At 41.5% G+C, this 21,185-nt stretch overlaps 1 protein-coding gene, 1 long non-coding RNA gene and 1 other non-coding gene across 12 annotated transcripts in view; 2 read left to right on the top strand and 1 right to left on the bottom strand.

The window, feature by feature from the left end:
- The window catches only part of C2CD3 (C2 domain containing 3 centriole elongation regulator), a 121,515-nt gene that overhangs the window by 77,936 nt on the left and 22,394 nt on the right, over window positions 1–21,185 (top strand). For all 10 annotated transcript variants that reach the window (XM_060400014.1, XM_060400012.1, XM_060400008.1 and 7 more), the window contains 6 exons: window positions 6,586–6,724; window positions 8,199–8,263; window positions 11,956–12,161; window positions 13,135–13,268; window positions 15,527–15,688; window positions 19,622–19,842. In XM_060400014.1, the coding sequence (XP_060255997.1) occupies window positions 6,586–6,724; window positions 8,199–8,263; window positions 11,956–12,161; window positions 13,135–13,268; window positions 15,527–15,688; window positions 19,622–19,842 (927 nt within the window). The remainder of the gene's footprint in view (window positions 1–6,585; window positions 6,725–8,198; window positions 8,264–11,955; window positions 12,162–13,134; window positions 13,269–15,526; window positions 15,689–19,621; window positions 19,843–21,185) is intronic.
- On the top strand, window positions 167–238 carry TRNAC-ACA (transfer RNA cysteine (anticodon ACA)). Its single transcript has one exon. It is a non-coding gene; the product is annotated as a tRNA-Cys (tRNA).
- LOC121816635 (uncharacterized) overlaps window positions 13,879–21,185 on the bottom strand; it is a 64,296-nt gene continuing 56,989 nt past the window's right edge. Inside the window, exon 6 of the long non-coding RNA XR_006056281.2 lies at window positions 13,879–15,919. This is a non-coding gene — a long non-coding RNA (uncharacterized LOC121816635). The remainder of the gene's footprint in view (window positions 15,920–21,185) is intronic.

Here is a 21,185-nt window from a genome sequence, read left to right as displayed (position 1 = left end):
TCTCTTTGTACCAAGTTCTATTCTCACTTTTGAACATTAATTATCTCACTTATTCCTTACCACTATCCAGTAGTCTTGGACTTCCCTTGTGGCTCAGCTGGTAAAGAATTTGCCTGCAATGCAGGAGACCTGGGTTCAATCCCTGGGTTGGGAAGATACCCTGATTTCCCTGGTGGCTCAGATAGTAAAGCGTCTGCCTACAATGCAGAAGACCCAGGTTCGATCCCTGGGTTGGGAAGATCCTTTGGAAAAGGAAATGGCAACCCACTCCAATACTCTTGCCTGGAAAATCCCATGGATGGAGAAGTATGGTAGGCTACAGTCCATGAGATCGCAAAGAGTCGGACACGACTGAGCAACTTCACTTTCACCCACTCCGGTAGTCTGGCCTAGAGAATTCCATGGACTATATAGTCCATGGGGTCACAAAGTCGGACAAGACTGAGTGACTTTCACTTTAATCCTTACCACAAAGGATTATTTTATGAGCAGATTACAGTATATAACCATTTTATAAATGAGGAAAGTGAAGCTCACAAAACTGAAATGACTTGAGTTACACAGTTGATAAGCTCTATAGAGCTGGAATTTTAATCCTAAAGCCTGACTTAAAAGAATTTCACCTAAATCCTGTGCTCTTTGGTCTAGTACACAGAGTCTTTACCTTGCCTCTCAGGATGTATTTATCAGTTTATCTGTGTTTATCATGTAGTCCTGCTTACACTCTGTATTACCACGGTAATTATGTACTGTGTGTCCAGTCCTGTGCTTATGTTGCAAGAATGGTAGTTCAGTTCGGCAAGTAGTAAATGCTAGGCCAGTGCCAGGTACAGAAAGCGCAGAGCAAATGGCACACAGTTTCTGTCCCCTAAGAGCTGATAACCCAGATACGGGGATATGATGAATTGATGTGATTTTAGAGGGGCCGTGGACACAGTGTTGGCACCATGCTGACTTTCTTTCCCTTCTAGTCATAATATATAGCAAGCCAGTCCCTGGCTCATTCACCTTTCTTAGCCTAGATTCCTTTCTCCTTTCCCCAGCATCCTGCTCTTTCTCTCTGTCACCTTGTTCCAGCCATGCTGATCTCTTTGCTTTTTTCCTAAATGTATAGGCAGACTTCTGCTTTGAGCCTTTTGAATCTGATGTTCACTGTATGCCTGGAACATTCTTCACTTTTGGCCTGGCTTTACTGAAATCGCTGGCTCAGCCAGACCTTCCTTGGTTACCCGTCTAAACTTACAGCCTCCCCCAACAATACCTATCCCTTTTTCCTGCTTTATGTTTGTCTAAACATAAAGGCCTTTAAATAATGTGTTTTGTTTATCTTCCGTCTTTCTAGAAAAAGATTAAGTCCTACAGAGACAGCAGTTTTTTGATTTATTGACTGCTAAATCCTCAACACCTCAAACTGTGTCTAACACATAATATAAGCAGTAAATATTAAATGAGGAAGCAGAGACCTTGTTCAAATGCCCTTTCTCTCCTTTTAATATGTTCTCTGATTTTCTACTTTGCTTCTGCAGGAAAGTTGCTTATGTGGAATTTAACAGAGGATAGTAGGGATTAGTAGATTCATTCAACAAATAGGTATTAAGTTCCTGCTGTATCCAGTACAGGGTATAGGATCATGTACTCTTACCCAGAAAGTTTTATATCACCTTTTCTCTATTCTCTCTGCTTCCTTGCATGTTCAGGCTTCAGGAATTTAGATTAATGGGATTGCCCTCTCAACGATTGCTGTGAACAGTATTCTCTTTCAGTATCTTCATTCTGCTACTGAGATTATCTTATGTCTGGTCAACAAATGTGACCTTATCTCTCCACTTAAAATACTTTGTTGGCTTCATGTCACTGCAGTCACAGTGGCCTAGCACGCAGAGTACTGCTGTGTGGCCTAATTAGTCTTTCCAGCCTCATCTCTCACTGTTTCTTATATTAGGCAATTTGCTTTTTGCCAGTGCCCCATCCTCTATCATGTTACCCTTGATCACGGTCTTTCGTCTACCTGGTATGGCTTCTCTCTTATTCAGTGAACTTGCTCCTCATCCTTCAAGAGTAAACTGGATGATACTAACACTTTGCAGCCTACTGACCACCTCTATTAGTAGAATACTTTCCTCTCTGTTCCCAAAATTTTCTTATTCCACCACCATCCCTACACAGGTTTCCTCCTTCATATCACTTATTATTCTGTACTGAAAATGTTTCTTAACATGTCTCTCCTTAGGCTGCCTGTTCGTTGGGAACAGGGACTGTATGTTTATTTCTGTGTCTCAATACCTGTGCCTTCATGATGCAGCTAAGCAGCCATAATGTCCTTTTGTTTGTGAATATGATACTCACTGCCTCTTGTATTTCTGGCTTGAGTTACAACTCTGTAAATCACTTGTTCTTTTGCCTCTTTCTGTTTAGCCGGGGCAGATTAAGCATCAGAGTGGACACTTTCAGAGGTCTCTTGTCTCCCACGTCCTACTCTCACAGTGATAGGCCCATATAGTCCTTCCCCCGCAAATATTGATGGTTCACTCAGGCCATGTGCTGGGCCCTTAGTGTACAGACCTGCGCATCATCTCTATGAAATGTGCTTCCAAATGATGATATAATAGGAAGACTTCTGGAATGGGATTCAGAAGACTGGCTTCTGGCCCTAGCTAAGCCATTAACTTGTATAGTGACTTGGGGCAACCCGTTTCTCTTTTCTTTGACTGTGAAATGTAATAGTCTTATAAGATCATCTCTAAGCATATGGTGCTGAGGGCAGCATATCCCGCGCTGCGAGTCAGCTATAAATTGCCAAGTTCTTATGAAAGTTCTGGGTGGATGCTTCTTTAATATCCAAATTGACCGTCCTGCCTTCAGCAGTGTTGTCAGTGTGTCCGTCCCTCTCATGCCTTAGAAGCATCTTCATTGATGAAGGAAACAAATGACTCTTTAGTGCAAAGCTGAATGCAGAGGCTTCATAAACAGCCCTGAATTATGCCTTACACCTGAGACAGTATAGTCCCCACTGTGGTCCTGGTTCTGAAATACAAGAGTTTCTTGGATACTTTTATTAGGAAAAACTCTGAGGAACCTTCAAGAATCAGCTTCAGTACTCATAAGATTTGTGTCATAAGATTTGTGTACATACACTAGACGTGACCAGTATCTCTAGCCCTGTCTTACAGATGAAGCCATCAAGGAACAGAGAGGGAAAGTGATTTGAGGTCATCTAAATTATACCCAGTGAAAACCAAAACCATCTCCAGTATCATCAGCCTTTAGAGGCTCTCTTTAAACTACCCAGGCAGGGTTAGGGGTCCTTCCGCGTTCCCACAGCCCCCTGTGTTTCTGGTGTAGTCTTTATCGTACTGCATTATAACGATCTGTGTGTGTCTGCCTCCAGATCAAGAATCAGACCTGACTCATCTGTGCATGTAAGCCACAGAGCAGGGGTCAGTTAATGAGAGCTTAGCAAAACTGAGCCAAGTTTTTACTACTGTGCAAATCTGGGCATTGCTTGAGGGAAAGTTTCCATCTGTTTACTCCAGGCCAGAAGGAGAGCTTTTCTTTCAACCAGGTAGAACTAATTAGAACTATTGCAATGGAATATCCCTGGAATAGGAGTTAGGAAACCTTCCAGTTGACCAGATATGTGACGAGCATGCCACTTTACCTCTCTGTTCCTTGGTTGCCTTGTTTGTAAACTAGAGATAGAGACCCCATCTTATGTGATTATCAGGGATGTTATCAGCACAAATTTAGTGTTGATAAGAAAACTTATCAACACTAAAATAAGGAGTTATGGGACTTCCCTGGTGGTTAGGATTCTGAGCTGCCAATGCAGGAGGCACTGGTATGATCCCTAGTCAGGGAACTAGATCCCACATGCTGTGTGGTACAGCCAAAAGATTTTAAAAATTAAAAAAATAAGGAGTTATTGTTTTAATCTCATTGGAGAAATTATGCCATTTTTGATGCATGAAACTACTACTTTCCACACTTAGGTGAAACACAGAAAATTCAGTGAAAACTCATAAATGATAAAGATGGCTCATCTCAAGTCCTCTTAACTGCTCTCAGTGTGTGTCCCAATTCAGTAGGAGGTGTAGCAGTTTTCATCTTGGCTGCCTCCCAGAGTATTTCAGAACTTGACCTTTTTCAGGAAGGGAAACAGGCCCAGCCAGATTTCCAACTGCAAGGGGAGACTTGCTCTCCCAAGCTGATTTATCACCCGACTGTTTGGCTGAAAGGAGTGTTTCTGTTCAAGACTGAATAAGGAACAATTTTTTCCAAAGTAGAAATAGTACTTCTGTTTCACGGCCTCTAGCAAATAGCAGCCTCAAAAATAGTAACCTAAAAAGAGAGGGTTGAGGTATGAGAGAGATCTGGGCAGTATTAGTAGGTATCTAGCATCATAGAATTTATCGTAGGTAATTATTGAAGTAATTTGAGAGTATGTGTTTCTCATGAAGAAACTTGACCCAGAGGGTCAGAATGAAGCACCCAATATATCACGCTAAATCAGTGCAGAGTACACCGGAACCGAGGAGTCCTGTCTCCCAGAACCCCAGGTGGCTCTCTGCTGGCCTCTGAGTACTGACCTGAGCAGATGCTGCTCTCCGCAGGTACACGCTGCACACACACGAGGCAGCTTCTCTCTCTCCTCCTCTCTCTGTGTCTCCTCCTTCTTAGTAGCTCTCTCTCCTTCAACCCTGGCAACCCTCTCAGACCAAGGGCAGCAGGGAGTCTGCAAACCATTCATAAGAGCTGTGGGCCTCCTCTGTGCATTTAAGAGACTCTTAGTTTAGTGAGGGAAACATAGACACAGATTATTGTAGAATCTCCCTTGCTGTGAGGATTTGTGACATTTTATTGGAAGAAATCAGTTGAGAAACTTGAGACCTACTAAACAAAATGGGAGACAGAGAGAGGAGGGGTGAGACTGAGAAAGAGAGAAATGGAAGCTACGTCAGGGAGAGTCTAGTTGCCGGAAACAACTCACCCCAGCTGTTTTAAACAGAAGTTTAATGTAGAATGTTAAGGTATTCAAGTTACTGGAAGGGCTCAGGGAGTTGACTGTAGGCTAAGCTTTTAAGAAAGAACCAGTAGATCTTTTAAGTTAGAAATAACAGTGCCAACAGTGCAGTCCAGGGATCAGGAAATCATCTCTATTACCATTGGGCCTCTGGGGACCCAGAGACACAACCCCTGAGCAGGAAATTCAGTGTCATCCATGCTAGTAGCAAATGGAAAAGGAACATGTCCTCTGCCTCCCGTCTGCCTTCCAAATCTGTTGTAATGGCATCTAATACATAGAGACCAGTATGTATCCATCCATACTCTAGCAAAGCAGAGTGGTGACCCTTTCAATCTCTACAGTAAAGGAATACAAAACAGTAAAAGTAAGTGAGGGTGGATGCTGAGCAAGTCAGTCCGTGTAATACTGTTAAGTTTCACGAAAATATACTTTTAAGACGATAGCTCAGTAGATAAGGTAATATTAGTGTTATTCTGTACATTTCACATTACTAATGATGAGAGCTGTTTTATTGATTTCTCTTAGTTATTCTTTGATTACTGCCATTTTATTAGAATCAGTGTTTTTCCTGCTCTTTCAAAAATATGCTTGTAAATTGGTTTTACCAGGTTGTAGCCAGTCTGTCTGTACCCCAGTTTTTTTATCTATATAATGAGAAGAATAATATCTTCCTCACAGGTTTGTTGAAAGGATTAAATGAGTTAATACATGTATAGTTCTTAGAAAAATGCTGGCATACAGCAAGTGATATATGTTATCTACTATTATTATTTTTAAGGTTATATACTATGTGACTCCATCTATGTGATAATTTTTTAATCATTTTGTTTTTATCTGTTTTTGGCTGAGCCTCGTTGCTTCATGGGCTTTTCTGTAGTTGCGGTGAGCAGGGCCTCCTCTAGCTGCAGTGTGCAGGCTTCTCATTGCAGTGGCTTCTCTTTTTGCTTAACATAGGCTTTAGAGCACACAGACTTCAGTAACTGCAGCTCCTGGGCTCAGTAGTTACGGCACATGGGCTTACTTGCTCCACAGCATGAGGGATCTTTCCAGACCAGAGATCAAACCCGTGTCTCCTTCATTGGCAGGCAGATTCTTCACCACTTAGCCACCAGGGAAGCCCTGTTATTTATTTTTAATCCTTACAACATCCAAAGAGATGTAAATATCATACACATCATTTGAAGAGGGAGTGGCCAAGATAGGCCTTGCCTGAGGTCACACATTGCCACAGTCACACAGAATGTGTGTGGCAGAGCTGTCACTGATCATTGGACTTTTAAGTCCAGGTTCTTTGCAGTTCTGTCTTTTTCCTCTTAATCCAGTGTTTTCCACAGAGTACAAGGAGATGGGAGAAGTTGTTTCTTGCTGGGTGGTATTTATGAACTGAGCCTTGAAAGAACAGTTTCAATAGCAGAAACATTTCAGACACAGGGAATAGCTCAAACAAAGACCCAAAGGTAGAAGATAGGAATGGTTCTTCTTGTACCTGTATAATGAGAGGCTTCCAGCACATTCTTTTTTGGTCGCCTAAAGTTTAGTCACTTCACTGTTTCCTATTTCAGGGAGCCCCTTGACACAGCGGAAAGTATCAGTACCCAGCTGTTGTGTATCCTTTGTAACAGCTGATGAGCCATCTCCTGTCTACACCCAAGTGGTTGAAAACACAGATTCCCCCATCTGGAATTTTCAACAGCAGTCAAGGTTTGTATTTTATGATGTACCATCAGCCTTCCAGAATCTGCTTTCTATTCCAAGAGACAGACTCAAACCGAGGAATGTAACAGACACTGCAATACTGAGCAGACTTGGAGAATGCTTTCCTTAGCAAACAATTATTTAATCCTAGTGCTTATGAATTCACAGCTAGTGGTGGTTTAAAGGTTTTGTTGTGGTATTTTTTAACTCTACTCAGTACAACTCAAAAATTATTCAGTGGAGTCCTCTTATTTGCTCTGCTGTGTTCTTGGGCAGTGGGAATTAAAGACAGTGGATTAAGACAGTCCCTGTAGACACCTCAGCTAAGTGTGAAAGAATGTATACAAGTTATCTAAGTGAAAAAGGTGGAGATCTCCAGAAAGGCTATGGATTATGCATCTTTGGGAAAGATTTCTGGTGCAGTAGAAAGAGCCTGGGCTTTGAAACTAGAGAGACTTGGCCTCCAACCCCATCTCTGTCATTCACTAACTGTGTGAACGAACAAGTTGCATAACATTTCTGAGCCTCAGATTCATCATGTGTAAAGTTGAGGTAATTTTTACAGAGTTATTGTGAGGTCCAAATTACATGAAATTTAGGAATATTACCTCATGGTACATGGTAGGTACATAACAAATGTCAGATCTGATTTGAAAGCTCAAAAACGGAGGAGGTGGAGGAGTCCTGTCAACCATGTGGCCTGCAGCTCAGAGGTTGGGGGCTGGCACAGAGGCCTGCTGCACAGGGCTCTCCTCCCTTTTCTGCTGTTACCTGTTTCATCATTATTAAAAGTGCGAGTTCTGTTACTAATTATTGTTAAGATTATCTTTACACTGCATCACTTTTTGTAAAATTTAATTCTTGTCCACCAACACGAGCCACACACATGGTATCTGATCTGCTATTTTCTCACAGTGTTTATGTACCTAGTTGAGTCTCAGCAGTTGCTCACATGTTCAGTGTTTTTGAAATTTGAGAGGTTGACCTGAGTCAGGAGCTCTAACTGCAGTGACAGTTCAGTACTGTCTGTGGTGAGCTACTGGAAACTACAGAAATTCTGGCCATAGTGGCCAGTACTGTATCTAAAATACCAAATCTGCCTCCAAAGGTAGGCGATCCGAGGGCTAAGCCCAGCGTAGGTGCTCAATAAACATTCTTTTCCTCTCTTCTCACTGCCTCCACCTGCCACCACGAGACATGAAAAGAATCCTTACCTGTTCCAATAAAACAGGGGCCACGAGTGTTAGGGGAAAGAATACCACGTCCAGGTTGCATGTTTTCAGTTCTTGACAAGTTACTCATTACATCACCTCTCTGAACTTCCATCCCCTGCTTTTAGAGGATAAAAATATATCCTAGAAGATGGTCATGAGCATGAAAGGAAAGTGATTTGCAAATTTTAAGATACCCTTCAAGTCTGGGTTTCATACTAGAGAAGCTTCCTACACAGTTAATTTATGGTGCTTGTTTTACTTACTAGGCTTTCGAAAGAGCTTCTTTTGGACCCACAACAAACTCTGGTCTTCAAAGTTTGGCATAAAGGAGGTATGAACTGTTTCTTTGGTTATAAAATAAGTCCACATCATATTAATTTACCAATCTTTCTTTTTTTAACCAAGTAAAACCATGACATGGTGCTGGGAACACATGAGTGTGTTAGAGGTGATCTCATAGAATGGCATGTCATTCTCTGGTGGAATTTGAATCCTTAGAAACCATATCATTTTGTTTGACTGCTTGCTTTGTTTTTATTAGTGAATGGCAGTATACTTTTATACCTTCAGAAATATCTGTATAATCTTGTAAGGTAAAAATACAGCTAGTTAGATTTTATATATATAAAAACTGAGGCCCAAGAAAGTTTAGTGGCTTGACTAAGGTCATATATCTATTAACTGATGGAGCTAGGATTCAAACTCACTTTTTTTTTTTTTTTTTTTTTTTGCCACACACAAGGTTTGCAGAATCTTAGTTCCCCAATCAGGGATTAACCCAGGTCCCGGCATGAAAAGTGCCACGTCCTAACCACTGGACAAATAGGGCATTCTCCTCAAACCCAGTTCTGACTAGCTGTTTAGCCTTTACCGTTTGTACTTCACCAGACTAGTAAGATTGAATAAGTCAGAAAAATAAGGTGATTAGAACATTCAACTATCTCACAGCTTTTAGAAAATTTTGTCTCACTGAATGCCTCCTTACAAACCTAGCTCCTTTAAGATTCCTGCTGGATCTTGCTTTCCAGACCTTCAGTGATTTTGAGTTATCTATAGCATCATAGTGTTTGCTTGCCCATAATGGGTAACCGTAAAACCTAGTAAAGACCTGAGGGTAGTCTGGGGGTAAAGGAGATCGACTCACCAGGCTCCCTTCTTGTGCTCCTCTTTGGGAGTGATGCCTCGGATCTGGTTTTGATGATTGGTCCCATGCTGCTGCCAAGGATTCCCAACCCCGCCCAGCCTCATTAGTGGGTCAGGAACTGACCGTAATTCAGTCTTCTCTGAATCATTACAAGGAATTCCTGCTATATTCAGCTCAGCACAACACTCCTCTCTAGTGTTCTATTCCTGTCTTCTGTCTAAAGTATTCCAGAAATTATCAAGTAGACCAGACTTTGCCTCAATTCAACAGTTACTTCAGCAGGAAAAAAGAGTAAACTTCAGTCTTATGCAGTTCTGTATTCAAATCTTGGCTCTGCTATTTACAGACTGTGTAACCTGAGAAAATTGTTCTACCTGTTTAATTCTTTGTTTCCTTATTTATAAAATTAAGACTAATAGAACCTGCAACGCAGGGTTTTTGATGGAGAAGGAAATAGCAACCCACTCCAGTATTATTGCCTGAAAACTCAATGAACAGAGGAGCTTGGCAGGCTACAGTCCATGGGGTTGCTAAGAGTTGGACATGATTTAGCAACTGAACAATAATGACAACAGTTTTTGTAAGGGTTAAAGATAATTATATAAAGTATTTGGGACAAATTGGCACTTAATAAATGGAGCTATTTTTATTATTATGCCTACTATGTGTAAAGTACAGTGCTAGGCCTGTTAGGTATGGAGATGAAGAAAATACATTCCCTGCCTTTCAGGACCCCTAGACAATCGTGTAGAACCCTGGTGTGGGGGACAGAGCTCATCCAGCTCTGTCTCTCAGTGTATGTAGACTTACTTAATTCCATCCTTTTCTTAACTCCATCCTTTCCACACAGATTGAAGGAACCTATTGTAAAAGGTACTCAGACCAGACCAAGCTGTGTTCAATAAATATTTGAGTTCCTACTCTATGCCAGGAACTGTGCTAAGTGATGGGGATACAAAAGTAAAACAAGACATATAGGATGCTCTGGTAGCAGACATCTGACCCAGACTTAGGATGTTAGAGAAGGCTTTGAGGGGCATACCTCTGATGAGAAATGAAGGGACTTGACATTGTATGGTCAGAAGGGATAGCAAATACAAAAGCCTAGAGTAAAGAAAGAGTACACAGGAAGTTCAGGATCACTGGAACGTAAAACTGCGAAGGGAGAATGGGGGCTTGGCTGCTAAATCTGATATTAAATTTAATTACAGGGGACTTCCCTGGCGATCCAGTGTTTAAGACTTTGCACTTATACTGCAGAGGGTGTGGATTTGACCTAGGATAACCGCGTGCTTTGTGGCACAGCCAAAGAAAAAATTTTTTAATAATAAATAAATTTAAGTTGCAGCTTGTGGGGTTTCAGTTCACTGACCAGGGATCGAACCTGGGCCACAGCAGTGAAAGCCCGAAATCCTAGTCCTTAAGCAACCAGGGAACTCCTGATTTTTTTTCTTGATGATCAATTTAGCCGGATTTCTCCTCCACTATGTTTAGGATGAAGTGCTTTCATGTTAGGCAGAACCTTCAAGTGGGATTGCCTAAAGTTATTATATAACAAGAACAGGTTCCATCTTTGATAACCAAAGAGAGCAAGATTAGCTTTCTTTGAAAAGCAAGAATATCTTTGGAGAACAAATCAATGGCTCTCCATCATTCTTCACACCCAGTGGGTAAGAATTACATGAGCCCTACTCTGGGAAACACGACTTCAAGTGTTCCTATAATCTAAGACTGTCCAAGTTAAAGAGAATCTTACATCTGGTTCAGCACTTCTCCTATGTATGAAACTTGAGGCCCAGGAAATTAGAATAATGTGTTTTCAAGTCAAAGCCACATTTGGATTTTGCCGTTGTAGTGCACTGCTTCTTAGTCTCATTTTACAGTGGCTGGTTCACGCATGCACTCAGTGGATGTCTTATCAAGTTCCTGTAGGGTAGGAAGATATTATGCCAGGTATGGAAAGTTCAGGGAACGTAAAGTGAGTTATACTTGGTCTCAGCTTTTAGGTAGGTCCCAGTCTAGAGAAGAGCAAACTGTGTAAACAAATGTTAGACAGTGTGTGATGAGTCCAGTGTCAAAGAAATCGGAAAACTCATGACCACTCTTCTTGAAAATTTGCGTTCCTTGATTTATTCAGCAAATTGAAAACTGAGAATTGTGTCCGTGTTGGGAAGAATCAGTCCTTGATTCAGTGTAGGGAGTGGAGCCTATGCAACACAGAAGCATGTAAAGGGACAGGGGTCTGTTTGTCCTCAGTTACTTTCATGTCAGAAGTGAGAAGCAGTAAATCTGAATATAAAGGTCATTGCATGGTAGCTCGTCCAGTCAAGAAGGGGTCTTCTCTGACATTAAGAGCAGCCTGAGCCCAAACTCATTTTGTACCCTGTACTGGTTTTTTAGGGGGTTGTTTGTCATGTGTGTATATGTGTTCTTAATTAAATATAATACATGTGTATGTTTTAGAAAATTTGAAAAATACAGACAACTATAAATAAGAAAATGCAAATCATTCATAATTCTAAGAGTGATGGTCTTTCAAGTGATTTTTTTCAAGACCCACTTCCCTAAGGAAAATCAGTGAGACCTGGTGCCCTAGGGAGAAGAACAAGTGTCTCTTATGTTTAAGGGATGTTTTCCAATTGCCTATATCAAGAGGACAGAGCTCAACCCTGCCAGCTTTTCCCTACCATACAAAAAAATATACAGTAGTTCGAAAACAGGCTGTGGTTGCCAGTCTCTGATCCTCATTATCGGTGTTCTCCGTTGATTGTGGAATCACTGAACCCTCCCACCCCCTGAATCACCTCTGTGTGCCACCTCGAAGCCCAGTGGCAAGACGTGCCCAGCAACACTGCCCAGCTCTTCTTTCTCCCCCACAGATGAGGAGAGGGTGATTGGCTTTGCCTCTGTGGACCTCTCCCCACTTCTCTCTGGCTTCCAGTTTGTTTGTGGCTGGTACAACATTACAGACTTCAGTGGAGAGTGCCAAGGGCAGATAAAAGTTGCTATCTCCCCTTTGGAGAGTTTGATGCATTTCAAAGAAGAAAGGCAAGCAAGACGTGAGGTGGAGAACCCAGGATCACTGGTATGTATCTTTATTCACATCCTTAACCAATAAGATTCTACTGAGCAAAACCTATGAAAAGATAATTTACGTGTGTTTGGTACTTTCCATTGTACAGAATGCATTTCTGTTTTATATTGACTTCATGACCTTTTGGAGTGTAAAATGTTCTGAAATTACATGGTGGTGATGGATGCTATTGAAAAACCACTGAATTGAACACTTACTTTCAAAAGGTGAATTTTATAACACATGAATTAAATCTCAATTTTTTAAATAAAATAAGGTTAGATACAGTGTGGAATCTGAAACCACATTAGATAAACTTTAAAAAGTTACATTAACATCTTTGGTCTCTTAAAAAAATTTAAGAGAAAATGGGAAGAGGGAAATTGATGACAGTAAGTATAGACAACTCTTTCAGGGAGTTTTACTGTAAAGGAAAAGAGAATTTTCCAGACTGTCCCAGATAGGGGAGCTCTGTCAAGGGAAGACTGTGTCACGCATGCCTGATCCAGGGTTGGCAGAGTGGGATTCAGTAAATATCAGATGAGTTACTGAGTGAATAAATGAATGGATGAGAAAATGATAGTTTAAATAATCCCCTTTGTAGGAGGGCCTTTTCTTTACATCAACCTGAGTAATCATGAGATAAGAACTATCACAGCCAGATTATCCTCACATGTAAAGAAAATGTAAGATGTCCAACCAGGGGTTCACAAACTAGATGGAGGAAACAAGAGCATAAATAAAAATAAAGCAACTTTTAAAAAGCAGTCTGACATTGTAGTTTGTGAAATGGGGATGATGATAGTACCTCCCTTATAAAAGTGTGATATTTAAATGAGAAAATACATATAAATTGCTTGGTACAGGGTTCAACAGAAAATAGTAAGTTCTACATATACAATAAATTTTACAAATTTATTTATACTGCTTTATTCCAAAAGGATTTGTGACAACAAGTGTGCCGTTTTCCTCATTGCTTCTGCAGATCCCAGTATACAGGGCCTTCTCCTTCCCTGCCTCTGCTGTGTATGCTGCATTCCCTGGCCGCACTGTGGGACAGACTCCAGAACTGCCTGCTCACCCCTCATCAAAGGAGGCTGATTTCTCCTCTCCTGGGACGTGAGTGATTTCTTGATGACAGGAAGAGATGGGGTCCAGAACGGAAGTGTGCAAACTAGCTTGTCATTTCTCTTTCCTTTATTAGAGGGAGAAATGAGAAACAGGCAAAGACTAGTGACCTTCTTTCATAAGCCCAGGGAATCCCTAGATCATATGAAAACAATTTTTATAAAATTAAGTACTAGAAGTTTTACTGCTATTAAAAAGGTAGCTTCAGTGCAAGGGACTCGTTTCTCCTCAGAGGCCTTGAACCTTCATGCCTAAAATCAATCATCAGCTATGTGAGAAACATATCATGACCTTTCCCCTCCCAAACCTATGTGCCAGGTTATTTTGTAAAAAGCACCTGGCGTTCTCATTTCACCAAACTAACTGTATATGCTTATGGATATTAGGGCTAGAGTACATTCCATCCTGTCAAAGGATAGAATCTAAGATTTAAGGTTGCTTCTTTCCACCCCACTCTCCTCAGGTCCTAGCAGTGGTTCTCAGACATTTCCACTTCAAAATCCTTTTATACTCCTAAAAATTACTGGTGACCTCAGAGAGGTTTGTTTCTATAGGTTTTAACTATCAGTTTTTACCGTATTATAAATTTAAACTGAGAAACTTTAATGTCTTACAATTCTTTTAATTTTTATTGAAATATAATTGATTTACAGTATACAATTTTATTGAAATATAGTTGATTTAAAATACCATGTCAGTTTCAGGTGTACGGCACAGTGATTCAGTTATTCCTTTGCAGATTCTTTTCTCTACAAATTATCACAAAATGCTGAGTACAGTTCCCTGTGCTCTACAGTAGATTCTCACTTTTTTTTTTATTTATTGGCTGTGATAAGTCTTCATTGCTGCACATGGGCTTTCTGTAGTTGCCATGAAGTAAAGTGAAGTGAAGTCGCTCAGTCGTGTCCGACTCTTGCGACCCCGTGGACTGTAGCCCACCAGGCTCCCCCGTCCATGGGATTCTCCAGGCAAGAACACTGGAGAGGGTTGCCATTTCCTCCTCCAGGGGATCCTCCCGACCCAGGGATCGAACCCAGGTCTCCCGCACTGCAGGCAGGCGCCTTAACCTCTGAGCCCCCAGGGAAGCCGTAAGTGCGGCCTGCTCTTTGTTGTGGTGTGTGGGCTGCCCGTCGTGGTGGCTGCTCTTGTTGCGGAGCATAGGCTCCAAGTGCCCTGGCTCCAGTGGTTGTGGTGCATGGGCTCAGCTGCTCCTCAGCATGTGGGATCCTCCTGGCTACTAGGGATTGAACTGGTGTCTTACATTGCAAGGTGGATTCTTAACTGCTGGATCACCAGGGAGGCCCTATCTTTTTTTTTTTTTAATGTTTTTATTAACATTAACATTTATTAACATTAACATTTATTAACATTAACATGTAGCACACGGGATCTTAGTTTCCCAGCAGGGGATCAAACCTGTTCCCCCTGCATTGGAAGTGCAGAGTCCTAACTGCTGGACCACCAGGGATTCCCAGTTATCTATTTTATATATAGTAGTGTGTATATATATTAGTATGCTAGTTTTATATATATATATATATATATATATATATATATTAGTTTTATATATATTAGTATGCTAATCCCAACCTTCTAATTTATCCTTCCAGCACCACCCCAAATTGAGAAACTTTTAAAACATAATATATAAAATCAGTTGTGTTTCTATACATCAGCCATGAATGATCCAAATGAAATTGAAAAAATGAGTACATTTACAATACCATCAAAAAGAATAAAATACTTAAGAATAAATTTAACCAGAAAAGTGCAGAACGTATTCTCTGAAAACTATAAACCATTGTTGAGAGAAATTAAAGTTCTAAATAAATGGAAAGATATCTGTGTTCATGGATTGGAAGACTTAATATTGTAAAAATGACAGTATTTCCCAAATTGATCTACAGATTCAACATATTCCCTATATCACAAGTCCTTGCTGGATTCCTTATGGAAATGGGCAGGCTAGTCCTCTATAAATATTGTGGTTACTGTTATTTCAGATCTGTGTATTTTAAAAATCACTGAGGCTATAAGGTAGATAATTTATCAAAGGAGAATGAATAAAACTGTAGGCAGAATTACTCAGGAGGTAATTGTAATGCAAGCACTTGAGCCAGGGAAGCCAGGACTGTGGTGGTGGGGATGCATTGGCAGTGCCATGGCAGGAGGGTGAGTTGTTTGTTGTCACAAATTTATTGTTTTCTCATCGGTTGGGAATATATTTTGCCCCCACTTATTCTCAACAGAAGCGGTTCCACAAGAAGCCAGACATCGCGCCATGAAGAGCATGTGCAGAACATCCGCCGATTCCATGAATCCCTGCAGCAGGCAGAGGCAGTCTTGCCAGACGCCGACAGACTGGCCGCATCGCCCTTGTCCTCGCGCACCTCCATTCTGACTTCTCTCAGGTGAGACTCCACTGAGAAGGGACGCAGAGAACCATGGTGGAGCACCAGGTGGATGGGCAGAGGCAGCCTGCAGTGTGTTTTCCATCAGCTGCCGCTGCTCTGGGATGTTTTGCAGGGGCTTTCGTTGTATGTTAGTGTCAAGGTGGACCTGGAACCTCGCAGGGTTCTTCACAGATGAATCTGTCTCAGCTTGGTGCCTTCCATTCCTTCGGGGCTATAGTACTGGCCAACCTATAAATACAGAAACTTTAGATGAGTCACCAAATAACCACCCTCACATCTACTCTACAATTTACAAAGCCTCATCCTGCCTACTGTCTTTATCCTCAACCACTGGGTTCTTCCAGACCAGCATCTGCTCTGTTAATGCTTCCCTGTCTCTTTCTTAGCTCAGTCAGCATCTGAGCCAGAAAAGCACTGTGAGAGTTGAAAGGATCTTTATAGATCATCTGGACCAGCCCCTGGATTACCTAGTAAGAACAGTGGTGCAGGGGGAAGGATTTGGCTTCAGAGTCAGATAGACTTGATTTCCAATCATGGCTCTGCCATTCCCAGAGGAGACAGCCATGTTGCCATTATAGTTATAACCATGTATATATGATAAGAGTTCCAGATTTCCTGGCCAAGAGTACATGGAGGAATGAGTAACATTCTAGGTTGGTCATGGAAAGATATAAAGAAGTCACATTTGAACTGGTCCTTAGAGGAACAAGTCAACAAATGAGAAGGGCATTCTGTTCAGGAAAAAACTGTTGTAAGGAGCATGAAACAATAAGCCCAGTTTGGGAAAGCAGTGAAGTTAGAGTGAAGCTGAGCATAAGATGTAAGGAGCAGGGCAAGTTCTGTGGGAGGCAGATCTTGAAGGGCATTGAGTGTCAGGCTGAGTTTGGACTTGATTCTCAAATGGAAAGGTATGGGGCTGGGAGGAAGAGAATGTGTGAAATTTGACAAAACAAATATAAAAAAGGATTTTTTTTGAAAAAATTAATAACCTATTATTTGATTTCATAAAACAAAATGAAAGATTAGCAGAATCTTTTTTGGTGGGACATGGGTTAGAATGGACTGAGCAGTTGCGCTATAGACTGGGGAACTGCTCAAACTTATAAGGAAGCAATATGTTCAGTTTCTCAGGTTAGTAAGATGCTGGAGACTGCAGGCCAAGTAAAACCATCAACAGTTTGGCTGCATGTTATTAGATCATTCACATGACACGCTGGAACCCAGTGAAGAAAGAGAAAAAGGAACTCTGCTTTGCTCTAGAGCAGTTTCTCTCAGCCTCAGCACCTTTGACATCTGAGCATGTATTTTGTCTGTGGGGGCCTGTCCTGCGCATTGTAGGATATTTAGCGGCATTCCTGGTCTCTGTCCACCAAATACTAGTAGCACTCCTCCCCCATTTGTGACAACCAAAAATGTCTCCAGATGTCCCCTTTGGACTACAACCATCAGGCTATAAGTCACTGCCCTAGAGGAGTGGTTCTCAAAATTTAGTGTGTATCAGAATCATATGAAGGGCTTGTTAAAACAATGATTGCTGGAACCCACCCATAAGTTCCTAATTCAGTAAGTCTAGGATGGGGCCTAAGAATTTGCATCACTCAGGTGACGCTGCCGCTAGTCCTATAGCCAGGTTTTGAGAACCATTGCCGTAGACAGATTCTCTACAAAATAGAGATGAAACAAGATACTGTCAATTTTGCATTACTTCTTTGGGTTCACGAAGCCCTAAAACAAGTGTTTCACTTGAGTCACAGCAATCCTGTGAGGCCTGCAGGGTGAGTATTACCAAACTTTTTTTGCAGATGAGAAAATTGCAGCTTGGTGTCAGTAGGTTCCGTACCCAGAACCTCAAACAAGGGCAGTTGGGTTGACATCTTTTCTAAAGCTTCACCACGTTTACATGTGGCTGCATGCTCCTACTGCAGGTATTTAATCTGTGTGGCATAAACCCAGATGTAAACACCTAAGTAAATCAACTGTGGTTTGATAGAGTTGTGGCTTCTAGTGATAGAAGGATCAGCTTTGTCCTCCCATTTAATTTAGATTTGACTCTAAGATATGCAGACTGTTCTGGTTTTTTTTTTTAGTTTTATTTTTTTAATTTTAAAATCTTTAATTCTTACATGTGTTCCCAAACATGAACCCCCCTCCCACCTCCCCTCCCCATAACATCTCTGTGGGTCATCCCCATGCACCAGCCCCAAGCATGCTGTATCCTGCGTCAGACATAGACTGGCGATTCAATTCTTACATGATAGTATACATGATAGAATGCCATTCTCCCAAATCATCCCACCCTCTCCCTCTCCCTCTGAGTCCAAAAGTCCATTATACACAGCTGTGTCTTTTTTCCTGTCTTGCATACAGGGTCGTCATTGCCATCTTTCTAAATTCCATATATATGTGTTAGTATACTGTATTGGTGTTTTTCTTTCTGGCTTACTTTCACTCTGTATAATCGGCTCCAGTTTCATCCATCTCATCAGAACTGATTCAAATGAATTCTTTTTAACGGCTGAGTAATACTCCATTGTGTATATGTACCACAGCTTTCTTATCCATTCATCTGCTGATGGACATCTAGGTTGTTTCCATGTCCTGGCTATTATGCAGACTGTTCTTAACAAAAGGATAGAAAGACTTTCTGTTTACTTCACAGGAGTTTAATGTCTGTGTTGTGCCAGTTGTGCCAGGCACATTGAGAAACCTAGAGAAATAAAAGTTTGATATACTGTCTTCTGTTAGCAGATGCTCATGGCCTAATTAGGGAAGCTAAACTAACACATAGTGAAAAAACTAAGGGAAATTTTAAGGCAGAAGGTTAGATGCCAAGAGTGAAGGAGCTGAAGGGAGAGGTGGTCCACTGATTTGGGGCAGTAGACTCTGAAAGGGAGAGATATGACCTATACCTTAAAAAAGTGAATAGAATAGGGACAGAGATGAGAGCAGCTTGAACTCACATTCTGGCATGCAGAGGTAAGAGGCAGAAATGAACCAAGTTGGAACAGAGCCTTTACTGTAATGGAAAAAGCATAAGTCTTGGAGTTCCAATTTCTGAGTAACTGTGTGCTACTGTGTGTCAAATCATTTAAATTCTCTGAACCTCACATTCCTTATTTGTAAAACAATAATTGCTGGCCTCATCTGGTTGGATGAGTATTAAACAAGATAATGTATTTGAAAGCATAAAACATAAAATCCTATGCAAGTGAAGGTGATCGTGGTTGGTGTGATTTCTCATTGGAATAGTAAGAATGAATGGGGCCCCATTAAAGACTTCTGAATTAAAGATTTAAGTCATTTATTCATGTCTGTTTATCCATTCAGCATTCATTTTTTGTGCCAAGCACTGTCCTAGATGCAGTAGATACCAAGGAGTCAGCACAGTTCACATTAGGGGAAATTGATGTGAAACGAATCATGTGGTTGAAGAGTACAGAAAGAACTGTAGAGCACAGAGGAATGGCCCTTAAACCAACTTAGAGGGTCAGGGAAGGCTAAGAGGTCACTTGCTTAAAGGGTCAAGAATGGTGGTGGTGGTTCAGTCACTAAGGCGTGTCCAGCTCTTTTCAACCCTATGGACTGAAGAATGCCAGAAATGGTTTTAAGATAGTACGGATCAGTGCTAGCCCAGAGTTAGGGAAAGTGAGGACTAGAACGATAAGAATGGTTCCCTGTAAGGAGGTAGACTATTTGCTAGACATGAGAAGAGGAATTACATTAGCCAGACAGAAGGAAAAAAGTGTCCTTGGCAGTGGGATTGTAGTCAGTGAAGGATGAATTGGTGGATTGGAGAGAGAGGGGCCCTGCTGTTAGTAGATCAAGTGAGAGTAAGTTCCTAGCTCAAGCAATAGAACGTCAAGGGAACATAAAAGATGCTCATAGTCCTAGTAAATGACCCTTTTGTCTTCTCCCTCTCTTCTTTTGCAGGAGGAATCTGAGTGAGCTAGATCAGATGCAGCGGTACTTCAACCAGAAGCTCACCAAGCCTTTGCTTCCCCTCAGCCCTCAGATGCACACTGCCATCTTGCAGTGCCAGGAGAGTCAGACGGACTGTCTTCGGCCGGCAGCCAGCAGCCTAGACCCCGAGAGCCAGTGCATCCTGGAGAAATCCAATAACCTGGTGTTGCAAGTCAGCTCCTTAATCACGGGTATGGCTCTTGTTGAGTTACTGTCACTGGGTGCTTATTCAAAAAGCATTTAAATGTGTGCAGACAAGCCCTTGTGACAGATACAGACCAACAACTGTCACCATCTTACTTACTTGTCATCTTCCTTTTGGCAAGAGAAAATGTGTGCAATGGAAAGAGCATTGGACTAAGAGGCATGAGACCCAAGTTGAGTCCTTGATGGATTTCTGGCATGGACGTACTATTTGATTCTTGAGTATATACTTTCCCTTCTTAAGCTTCAGTTTCCCCAACCAGAAAAAGGGTTGCTGGGGAGTGGGTTAGATGATTTCTGCAGTGGCAGTTTCTGAATACATGCCACTGTATTTTCTGAAAAACTCAACTACAAATATTAAAAATCTTAATTCTCAAAGGCCAGAAGACTGCATTTTTAGCAAGTATCCCAGATGATTCTAGATGTTGGTGGTCCACAGTCCACCCTTTCAAAAACCCCTTAAAATGGTAATTCTTGCTTAACTGCATTTAAATTATTGAGAGAACTTTAAAAACTCCAGATCTCGGGCTGCACTACAGGTCAAGTGGAGCAGAATCTCCGAGGGTGGGGCCCGGGCATCAGGATTTTTCAAAACTCTCTGGGTAATTCTTTTGTGCAGCCCAGACAGACACTGCTCTAGAACGAGTATTTCCAACTTGCCTGAGCATAAGAATCACCTGGGAGACTTATTTTGAAATAGGAATTCCCAGGTCCTGCTCTGCTCCTCTGAATCAGAATCTAGGGTTGTTAAGCTCTGGAAAACTGTACGAAGTTCACTCGAGGGAATACTGAGAAATTAACTAGATCAGCATCTTTAGCCCTCACTTGGTATCACTTTTGCTCAAGCAAAATGTGTAGATTCTACAGAGGGATGAGTAAGTCCAGTTTTTTCCCTTTAAAAGGAGGGAAAAAGCCACCATGGTTGCTATTAGACACAAATCTAATCTTCTCCCAGATATAACCTGTTGGTAGCCAGGACCACAGAAGTGTACTCTGTATTTGGCTTCCACTTGCTTGGAAATAATCAGTCAGCTCTTTATTGATCACCAACTATGCCAGACATTATTGTGTTTCTAGTTTCAGCAGTATACAGTGGTGGACGACAGGCATTGTCTGTGCTTTCATCAAGCATACATTCTATAGTCCCCAGAAAGAAAGCATAAGAACACAACAGAGGGAGGCTTGTTTGAGGTGGAGGTGAGGGTGGATTAGGGGAATCCCTTTAAAGGTTAGAGGTAAAGAGAGCAAGGAGAATCAAAGGCTTAAATCCAAAGGGCCTTAAAGACAAGCTTGGGGGCTTAATCTTTATTCTGGAAGAAAATGGGGAGTT

This window comes from Ovis aries, chromosome 15 (genome assembly GCF_016772045.2).
Source record: "Ovis aries strain OAR_USU_Benz2616 breed Rambouillet chromosome 15, ARS-UI_Ramb_v3.0, whole genome shotgun sequence".
In the NCBI taxonomy this organism is placed as follows: domain Eukaryota; kingdom Metazoa; phylum Chordata; class Mammalia; order Artiodactyla; family Bovidae; genus Ovis; species Ovis aries.
Note: the sequence above shows the minus strand (reverse complement) of the source record. Positions and strands in the feature narration are given on the sequence as shown.